The sequence below is a fragment of the Cydia pomonella genome, chromosome 7 (assembly GCF_033807575.1).
Source record: "Cydia pomonella isolate Wapato2018A chromosome 7, ilCydPomo1, whole genome shotgun sequence".
Taxonomy (NCBI): domain Eukaryota; kingdom Metazoa; phylum Arthropoda; class Insecta; order Lepidoptera; family Tortricidae; genus Cydia; species Cydia pomonella.
In genome coordinates this window covers 6,909,087-6,920,089 of record NC_084709.1, presented here as the reverse complement: position 1 = coordinate 6,920,089, position 11,003 = coordinate 6,909,087, and the positions used below count along the sequence as shown (strand labels likewise).

The window sequence follows — 11,003 nt, the reverse complement described above, 5'->3', positions numbered from 1 at the left end:
ATAATAAGAATTTCATAAGGTAGCTAGCTGCTGGAGCGAGCTTGTTGATTTGATTGATAAAATACTAGTTTACGTAGTGAATAATATATTGCAATTGACAATATACAGCAGTACAAAAACAGTTAATTATATTTATTTGTATCGGCGTCCCACATGTCTCATAATAGGATTACCAGCATATACAATTTACACATATGCAACCTCCAATAGTTTTTACCTGACTGTAAACGAGGAAGGTACTGCTTGACCTTAAATAAATATATTAATTGAGATATTAGGCCAGTCGATATCGAGAATGAATTTATAGAATGAATTAATAAAAGGTTAGGGACTGTTATCAAAGATGTAAATACATGAAATAAAATGGAAATAATCTCCTAATTCCCAAAATCGTTTAGATTCGTTTTGAATTTGGAACCTTGACTTATTTAATCAAAGTGAAAATTACGTTTTGGGAAAGGCCTCCGGGACTCAGGAGGCTATAGAAGAATCCAGTAGTTATTTCATAACTGAAATAATGACAATGAAATGAGGTTGAAGCCATCTATCGGCAAATTTGTAACTAATTTGCACGATGTAAGATAGAGGTCTGATTATATTTTTCCTGTAGAATATATAGTAATGTTAATATTATGTTAAAAATCATAATTTTTCTTCGCTAAATTTCGGAGATAAGGGGGGAGGGGGGGGGGGGGGGGAAGTATTTATTTCACATCTTCCTTCATAAATATTTTTTTTTCCACTACTAAAAAATTATAAAAATTGTTTGGAATAGTCAATTTAAACTCTTTCAAATGATACCCCACATGACCTAGTCACTAGACTTTGAAATTTTTGCCCCCTCTTCATATTGGGCATTTCCCATAGTTATTAAAAATAAGTAGTTCTCGAGATATTTAGCGATGTGACAGACAGACAGACAGACGGACGGACGGATAGAGTCGCACCATAAGGGTTCCTTTTGTACCTTTTTAGTACGGAACCCTAAAAATGGCCATGTTACTGATAATATGAAACTGCACTACACCGTGACGTCAAACCCAAAAGAATGTTCTGAATTCAATAGCGGCCACGAAACGAGAGTGAATCGTCACGTTCGCCGTCGTTCGCCATACGTGCCAACCACTTCATGTGGTAAACTTGTGAAGGTTCTTAACACATAAATATAAAGTTCATAATTGCTTGATTTATTGTTTGCTTGAGCTTGGCGGGTTCGTACGTGCTTAGTAGAAGTAAATCTAGTTATCGCCTAGAAGGAACTCGGTAGCACAGATAATCTAATTAGGCAGTATATTGTCATTATTTATAGTACATAGGTCCTAACACTGAGATGGTTTGTCTTCTAACAAAAGGTATTTTAGTTTGGAAAAGGAGGGAAGGTATACGCCATGCATAACGACCAAAGGTGATGCTCAATACGAAAACTCATTTAACTGTATTCCGTATTTAAGCACAAGAAATTTCACGATTAAACTGATTTAAAGATTTTCAAATGTTTTGTATTTATTATGCGTTAGGATAAAAGTCTAATAATTTTAGAATTTACTTACTGAGCTCAATACAAACCAGTTTCATCAAACGCCGAACTTCCAACCACACCAATAACTCACGATCACGATCATTATAGTATCGACACGATATATCTGATGGCGCCTGTACGTATATATTATGTATAAATAGCGTATTAAGGAATGAGGTCCATCACGATCTAGTTTTTCATTTCACTTTGACTTTATGCAACTTTGCAGAGACGATATTTCTTTATGCGTTATGAAAATGTATTCTAATAATATCCAGAAACATAATAAAAGCAATATAATAACAATACACGCGAAAAATGTTTTGTTTTAAGCTTAGCCATATAGATTATTTTGAAACGTCACTTTAAACACTCGCGGTGGTACGCCATTTTCTTTGGCGCATAAATTTCATTTCGCAGATGTAACACGGAGGTACTAATGATAATGTACCTTATTGTTTGTAGAATATATACACAAAAATGATATATAAATTTGTTATCTTGTAATTTTTTGAAGTGTTTTTATTATTATATTTAAAGAATATATCATGTTATAAGTGCGATTTGATCAAAATTGCTACGAGTTCGAGAGCCAAACACCTAAGGTTTTAAGATTATTTTTATAAATTTTAATATCGGCAATGTCACAAAAGAAACAAAAATCATTAATAACACTTTAATGGAAATAAATACATTTATCTAGATTTTTTATAGTACGTATTTAGGCAGAAAACGAACAGTTGTCATAACAGTTTTTACTCTGAATAGCTATTATTCTTAAACGTAGTGACAGACGTCAAACGCCGAAAATGGCGGACACAACTTGTTCTCGATAGCGTGTCTAGTACGTAGTACTTTTATGTATTGACATAAAAATACTAAAACTTAAAATACTGTTATTGTTATGTTTAACTGTGTAGTCAGCTAGCGCTGTTTCGAACGTGGGCCAATTAAGCACATAATCGCATTATTTTGCGAAAGCTTTTGGAACAGCTTTAATTAATGTATGATTAAAATTGTGCTCAACGGAAGCATCGAAATTATACTGTTAGTGTTATCATAATGAGAAATTCCAAAGCACCCCTTAGGGTACTTAAGTAGGTAGCCTAATTACTTGGGTAAAGTTTAGGTTCCAATTGCGACTGCATGCCGCACTGTTCTTTGCGCTGTCATTGATCACAAACATTGACATTACTCGTATTATTGTTTAATTATGTCCGCGGCTGGCAAAACGTCCCAATTTTTCGTTTACCCCTTGCCAGATTATTCGTATAAAGATACAAGCGACTCTCGTCCTTATGGTAAGCGACAAAGTGGGACTTTTGACTAGACTAAGATACAATTTGTGGTAATAGTACATTACTATAGAGGCCGGGAAACGTAGGGTTGCAGGCCAAGTAGATATATACGGCTGAGCGTAGCGAAGCCGGATAGAGATACGCGGCCGGCAACCCCGTTTCTCGCCGAGACATGTATAGTGCTTTTCTCAAACTTGCAATTAAAACAAAAAATTGTAGTCAATTTGTTTTGTGGCGACCTACTCGGCTCGCCACTCTACTAGCGGCGGTGTACAACCTCACGCGCGTTAGTCCGCGCGCCTGCGCGATGCGCCACTGCCGTTGCTTAGCAACGAATATGCACAACAAATCACCGTACCAACTACCAAGCTTACTGAAGCTAGTTGATGGTTGGATGCCAAGACGTTGTGTCACAATTTGACGTTAAAAACAAAAGAAGCTTGCTTTACAGTCCTAGGTGTGTAAGGCAGTATGAAATTCCTTTACATATCATCTTCACTCATCGCACCTGATATGTAGTATTTCCGGACCTAATTTGACGTAAGTCATGTCATCATTTCATAGCAAGTTTGAGAAAACGATATTTACTTGCGTCCTTACAACGTCGTGTTTGTGCTGTTTTTTTTAGGAGCAAACATAACTTAAAGCATATCGACCGTAGATTAGATACTCAGTACTTAGTAAAGGAATTTGCACACCGTTTAAATGGATGGGTAGTAGGGAGAGACATTTTCACTGTACATGACTGTAATGCCGCCCTGGTTGCCCAATTAATTAATTATCTGATAATTAACATCTGTCGAAGAGTATTAAATTTTTTTCCAATGAAATATCACATTTTTTCCACCCAGTGTGTTGTCCACCCAGGATTACATCATCATAACGAAAATAAAAAGGGCTACTTTGACAATTGAAACTAATAAAGGCCTAAAAATTCAAGACAAAAACCATTTTTAGTCAAATCATTTTATTTTTTCCTTTTATAGTCTCATTTTAATAATTACGTGAAGACCACGATTTTATAATATTCTCTTAATTTGGCATTTTATTTTAGACATAGGTCCTTATATTATACACCACTGCGACACATTTAACATAGTACATTAAACTATAGAAAAAATTGTATAATGAATACGAAAATGTAAACAGGACGATTTGTCTCTTCATTACTATGTACAATGATTTTTATAAAGTATTTCTATTCAGTTAAATTATATTTTTCTCTACTGTTTTTCATGTTTCGTCTATTTCATTCCATTTAAAGACAGGTAATCCATTTAGTTAATAATTAAATGTTTTTTGGTTATATGGATAGGTGACATTATTGTTAAGCTTTTTCCACCCTTGAATCTTGAAGGTGTCTGTTTTCGCATCCATAGCGCCAATAATGTATATAATATGTTTCGGCGGCGGCGGAGGAAAAATCTGTCGAAGTAACATTCGGATTTTCAAATATGGTTTATACTCGTATTTGCTAGATTATACCAATCATGTTGGCGTGTGTTAATCTAGCCTAAAGACATATTTGTTATGAAATTAATTCTTTAACGAGGACAATCAATTGACTGACACTAGTAAGTGATGACTTACTTATAATGTAAAAGAATATATCTCTCAGTTTCGGACTAGGTTGACTTGTGTAAGATTGTCACCAAGTTCAATCAAATCAAAATCAAATATCTTCAGTTCACAGGATTTTTTGTGTAAAAGAACGGTTGACTAAAAAAAATATAACCTAGATAAGACATACTTACATATAATCTTATAAGTGAAAATTAATATTCACATGTAACTTAATTCTAAGAGTGATACATTTATCGAGTCATATAGTTGATATTTAAAACTAAGATAGTATACTTACATAAGTTCATAGGAATACACACAGGACAGTTAAACAGAAAAATAAAATTAGTCAGTCTTTATGCATAAAAATTACATTGAGTAGAGAAATGTTAACAATCAACAAAGTTTTGGTGATAATCACATTAACAGGAAATACACACAAAAAATAATTTGAAAACGGATAACAGTTTAAATTTATAAATTAATTGTTTAAGATTATAAATTGTGGAAATCGTACGTTTTAGTATTTACAAAACAACAAGTTAAAACAATGTGATAGGAGACACATAATTTTCATAAATATATTTCTTTATTTTATAAGTACTACTTTTCCTATCTAATTGGTGTCTTGAGAACATATTGCTTAAGTACATAGGAGATTGCATTTTTACTAACAAAAATAGAATCTTTATTTAGACTATGACCGATTCCAGTCGGTACATTTTCTAGTGCATATGATTGAGATGTATGCTATGTCCTCATGTTTAGAATTTGAGCTTCCCATAAAATGTTACAAGTGTATAATATTTAAAATACCTACATACGTTTATGATACAATAAGATCTCTATAAATTTTCTCTAAGTGCTTAATTTATAGAATTAGAACACCCATTAATCGAATACACCATAAACATTCATTATTTTAAAGTACTTGATTTACTCTGTGCTTTAAATACTTAGTCCGAATAAATATAATAAAATTAGATCCATTCTGATAGTATAGCCTCAGAATAATTCTTATTCCATTATACAACCTTATAACAAGTTTAATTCCAGGTTCAGGTTCACTTATCAATAGCCAATTAGTCCCGTAATAGTTTTTACCTTAACTAAAGAACTTTGCACTTTTTTCTCCATTACTAAGGTTGCAAGTATCTGGTAGAAAACCGTTGTAATTTACCATTTATATGTAAACCAGAAACTTCTTCGTACATAAATGTTTCGCTAATTTACTAACTATATACATATAATTCGTTGAAGTTTCACGTATATTTACATAGATATTTGGACACGGATGATAGTAAATGCAGCGCGGATATGTGTGGCGACCGCGGCGCGGGCGCCGGCTTACGAGGACGCGGCATGATGCAGAATGGCTGCGTCGAAGGCCGAGGCCGCTTAGATCGCGGGCAGCAGGGGGCTCGGGGAGCGCGGGGGCCGGCGCACGCTGCTCCATGGCTCCCCCATCATATCCTCGTCTCCCTGCACACGCGCACTCGACATACTCTCAGCGTCACACTCCTCAACTTCCCAACTCTGAGATCGAGATTTTGAGATCATTTAACTTAGAGTAGGGTAGCTACAGGATGTCTAATAGGAACGCCACTATCACAGAAGAATTGAAGCTCACAGTCGGATCAATCCGAGAGTTATCATTCTTGGAATTGCTTGGTAACCCTACCATTCTTCTTTTTTCGTTAGGTATACCTCGGATTAAGTATCCAAAAGTATTCATGCAGTTTTTTTCATAATTATAAAAAGTTATTGGTCCAATAAACTTCTTTAACAGGTACAGCTAACATGAACATGAGGCGATTAGTTCATCACTTCGACAATAAATTAGAAATAAGTTTGCTATAGTAATAACTGATGTGCTATCGATTTTTCCGATGCTATTGGTATTGATGATATATTCGTCTTAAGGTTTCGTAGACAAGTTTTTATCCCCTGGCAAGAAGCCTAAGGGACCAAAAACACCGCGGATATTCCGTGTCTAACTCGCGAGGGAACTACGCGAGGAATCCCATTCGTATTGTGCGCTATTGTACTATTCAAACGTATGTAGTACTTAAAGGCATATAATAGAAATAATTGCATTTGCATGAGTGATTGTAGTATCTTAATAAAAAAATACAATATTGACGTTCAAAAACAGAGAAAAGGAACAGATTTCAGCTATGTAGCTTACGGGCTCTCACAAAAGAGAATCAACTGATGGCTAGAACCGAGAATAAGGCTCGGAAATTTTTAAGCTTGCACACCTATGAAAACGGTGTAATTGAGCTTGCGGATGTACAGTCAGATGCAGAGACAGGGCACCCCCACTACATACACTCAGTCTATGCAGGGTACCCCTCTCTGCATGTGACTGTACGAGCACCAAGGAAAATCGCAATTCTACTGATGAATGTCTCCCTTTTGAACTTATTTGATATTGGCAACTTTAAACCCAACCCGGCTTTTGGTTTGAGGGCTTTGATTTTAAAAGCTGCATACCAATGTTTCACAATACATGTTTTAGCCAATAAAATAGACAATAAGAGGAAAAATCCAAGGTAGAATAAGTATTCTACCTTGGATTTTTCCTCTTATTGTCTATTGTGCCTGGTAAGTACCAGGCACAATGGCGCACACTAATGGGATTCCACCTAAGGGTTCGTGCGGGGCAGTGCGAGTGAGTAAACCACGTATTACGGTGTCAACACTTACATATAAGAAGTAATTACCATCATCGTGTGAGGCGCGGGGACCGAGTGCGCGGGCGCTGGCGGCGCGGGGGGCGCCATAGGTGGGGGCGGTGCAGGGGGCGGCTCGGGCGATGCTGCTGCTGGGGAGAAGGAGGCTGGTGCCAGTGGTGACTGGGCTGTAAGTAAGAAAAAAAGTGTGGATGATTGGTTCTTGAAAAAGATTCAAAATACAAAGATTCTTTCCTCATCAAAATGACTCTGCCTTCTTAAAATCAATGCGCTATTTTCAATTCCAGAACCCAGCATAATGCTAACTCTTCAACACCACAACGGCCCAAAGACTATATTACTAGTATGGTCAATGCTTTCCTCATCAAACTGACTCTGCCTTCTTAAAATCAATGCGCTATTTTCAATTCCAGAATCCTTTAGCCTCATTAATTACCTACAAATACATGTATTGTTACATATTTTATTGATATAAATTACCAGCAGCTGTAAGTGCCAGAACAAACTGGCTCCAATGCACACAGCACCCGCAGCACAGTTGCAGGGCCGCTCGACGTAGCGCGCGATGCAGGGCCATGAACAGCAGCGGGTTCACTGCGGCGTGCACGTACGAGATGTGCAGCGAGATTTGGAAGTACATCTGGGAAAATACGACTGGTTGGTACTTATTGATAAGCCTAGCAAGATGGTAGTAGAAAGGGTAGCTGGTAGAAAACCATCAAGAGACACATCATATGATACACCTTTGATACATATTACTTATGTATTTTTTTACAAAATGGTGCCTACACTACTTTTTTACTTAAAGGGTTCATTCACATGTTTTACTTAATATCTGCTCAATCGGTAACTTTTACAACCCAAGAACAATATAACTTAGCATTGGTACTTGTGCAGTAAAGTGCGGTCTCACTTTTGGTCCTTCGCACCAGATTTCAACGAGTGGCTTAGGAGGTTTTAAAATGGCAGTTGATTTTGAAAACGCAATGCCACGTATAAACATGTTTACTAACAACAATTTTAAAATTGCTAAACAGCCTTAACCTCCATGTCAACCTGGATAAAACTAAAACTTATACAATTTAGAAACTATAAAACTGTACCTGAATTTGTTGTAGTGTCAAATGCGAACACGTCAATAGATGACGTAAGCCATGTTAGTTTTCTCGGCATTGAAATTTTTTAAATTTAATTTTAAATTGAAAGGCTCATATAAATAAGAAATTAAAAAGATTTCTAATAGATGCTATACTTTATCGATATTATCAGAATCTTGTTGAGAAAAAAATGTAGTCAGTGCATATTATGGAACAGTCTACCCACTACTTACGTGCTTACTAAATACTTTTTAAAGATGCTTAAAGAAGTTTTTATCAGCGATTGATAATAAACATAGATGACGAACTAGCTCTGCAAAATGACCCCACACACATTGTGCCGAAGCGGGCGGGGCGTCAACTTTGTGCCGCGGAGCTATTTAGTTCGCAAATGGCGGCTCGTTGTCACAGTCGTAGTAAGAAGTATTAAAATTATATCTTTAATAAAAGAAATATGCCTTATTGTGCGGATAAATGATGTGCTAGTCGTTCCAACAAACACCGGAAACAATATGGCATTACCTTTCACGTATAATTTAGCTAGGATCATATTATTTTGATTTCTCTTGATCAAAACAGATTTCATATGGGGATGATGTTATGCATTTTAAACAATCGTTGATATTAAGAAACTTTCATTTTAAATTTGTTCAGGTTGTCATTTTAATAATTTAAATTCGTGATAGTAAATACGAATCGTCGTTGTAGGTGGCGCTTTTTTATGTGTAGGTACATTTTTACTAAGTAAAGATCTCGCTGCTATTTATAACTTTTCGTTAAATTGGCGGAAGGCTGGACCGATTTGGCTAATTTCGGTATTGGAATATTTCTAGGTCCAGGGACGGTTTGTACGGTGAAAAATATGGAAAGAATGCAAGTGTGGGTGTTAAACCTACGAGGATCGTAAATAATAATGCACGCACTTAATAAACAATATGTAATGTTCGAAATACAGTTAAAAATTTATTATTATTTAAGTTAGTATTAAACACAAGCGGTTAGCACAGGCACACACAGTTCACCGAAACACTAGTTAGGTTCATGCACCATACCGTTTATATTAGTCCGTGAATCCATAGGCTAGTATCACGATAAGCTACTAGTCAAGTACGCGGATAGGATTTAACTGGCGCTGACGATGCGCGAGCGATCGATCCCGTGACGTAGGTAACACTGATGAAGGACGCGGGAGGCGGGGCGCACGCATTACCGGCGCAAGCGGTAGCAATGGTTGCCAGCCCGCGCGCCGCCATGTTGTCGGCTGTCGTGAGTGGGTCCACACGAAAAAGGTTTTGTGACTGAGGGCCTACCGCGAACCACGTTCGACGTGTTGCCTCTCTGTCGCACTTGTAAATTCGTACGTAAGCATGACAGGGCAACAGGCAACACGTCGAACGTGGTTCGCGGTAGGCCCTCTGTTTTGTTTGCGTACTTTGATGTGGAGTAGGCCACACAAAGAAAATAGTAAAAACAACAATGATATTTTTCCATTTCCATACAAACTTCCTACGACAACGTGTTCAATACGAATTTCTGCATGAACGATACAATGTATTAATTGGTTCGGAGGCTTAATTGCCTTTAAACACGTGCGACAAACGAACAAATAATAAGCCTATATATTAATACTCTTTAAAATAAAATAACAAATTATCATACAAAAATATAGCATTTAAAACGTTCTATATCGCATGAAACCGTCTACGTCCATTGTCGTGTATTTTCAAGTGTCAATGCTACAGCCAATCACAGCGCCTTATTTTATAATACACCAATCGTAGTTTGGGTGGTTTAAATTGACTAATCATGGTCAAACGAAGTTTCGTCGAAAAAAACAAGACCTCAACATTGATTGGTCCGTTATGAGTACTGCGTGTTTTAATAGTTTTACGCTGATATTTTAGTTGAGATTAGTCTTCTATGTTTTTTTCGTTCGCTGGTTTTTATAGACAAAGTCTTCTATAACTTATAATAATTTTATAACTATGTAAACCTAAATGTATATTAAAACTTGTTTAAGATAAAAGAAATTGTATGCCCGAAAAGGGTTAACTGTTGATACTCATCAAAAAACATTTCTGATTTCAAAAGATGGAATGGATCATTTGTAAGTACCTCATACGCTATATGCGACGTAAGCGCCGGGTGGTGTAGCAGCGTCACGATGAACAGCGGCCCCCAGAACAACACGTACGCGGCGGTAATGACGACGAACATGCGCACTCGGCGCACTCCCTCCCGCTCCACCCGCGCCAGGTACCCCCGCAGGCGACGCCCGCCGCCCAGCGGCAGATTTGAGCTTTGCATGCGCTGGCCGTCCGCTAATGCTCCATCTACAGTCTGTAAAAAATATTTATTTTAGAACCCCGCCAAATTACAAAATGAATTGTATTATTTTTATTTTAAAATTTCTTTTAAAGCGGATAAGCTACTCAGTTTAAATTTTATTTAATGTAAATGTTAAAGTAGGAAAATAGTTTAATTACATGTGGTAAAGTAAGGTTACTTTTTTAAGTTAGGAGAGATTAAGTAAAGCGGATACTATAAAAGTCAAGCTTTATTTAACGTTTGATAGTTTAAATTCAAAAAGTTTATTTAAGTTGTAGTGATCCAGCCGCGTGAGTTTTCGATCACTATTTATTAAGCACTATAATATTTCTTCCCTATTCTATTCCCTATTCTATTTCTTTCTTGTTTTTTTGGGGACTATAGCCCGAGCCCTCTCGCACATGAGAGGAGGCCTGTGGCCAGCAGTGGGACGTTTATAGGCTGAATTATTATTTTTATTTTTATACCGGAAAAATTAAAAAGTTCAGAACCTCGGGCAAGG

The 11,003-nt window shown here is 36.6% G+C and overlaps 1 protein-coding gene across 4 annotated transcripts in view; it reads right to left on the bottom strand.

Moving 5' to 3' along the window:
* Nucleotides 1-693: 693 nt before the first annotated feature.
* LOC133519711 (uncharacterized) overlaps nt 694-11,003 on the bottom strand; it is a 66,527-nt gene continuing 56,217 nt past the window's right edge. For 2 of the 4 annotated variants that reach the window (XM_061853770.1, XM_061853774.1), the window contains 4 exons: nt 10,289-10,513; nt 7,557-7,716; nt 7,107-7,243; nt 694-5,916 (listed from right to left, as the gene is read on the bottom strand). In XM_061853770.1, coding sequence (XP_061709754.1) covers nt 5,779-5,916; nt 7,107-7,243; nt 7,557-7,716; nt 10,289-10,513 — 660 coding nt within the window. In that variant the 3' untranslated portion in view covers nt 694-5,778. Of the gene's footprint in view, nt 5,917-7,089; nt 7,244-7,556; nt 7,717-10,288; nt 10,514-11,003 lie in introns of all 4 variants that reach the window. The other 2 variants (XM_061853772.1, XM_061853771.1) reach the window with 2 other exon arrangements.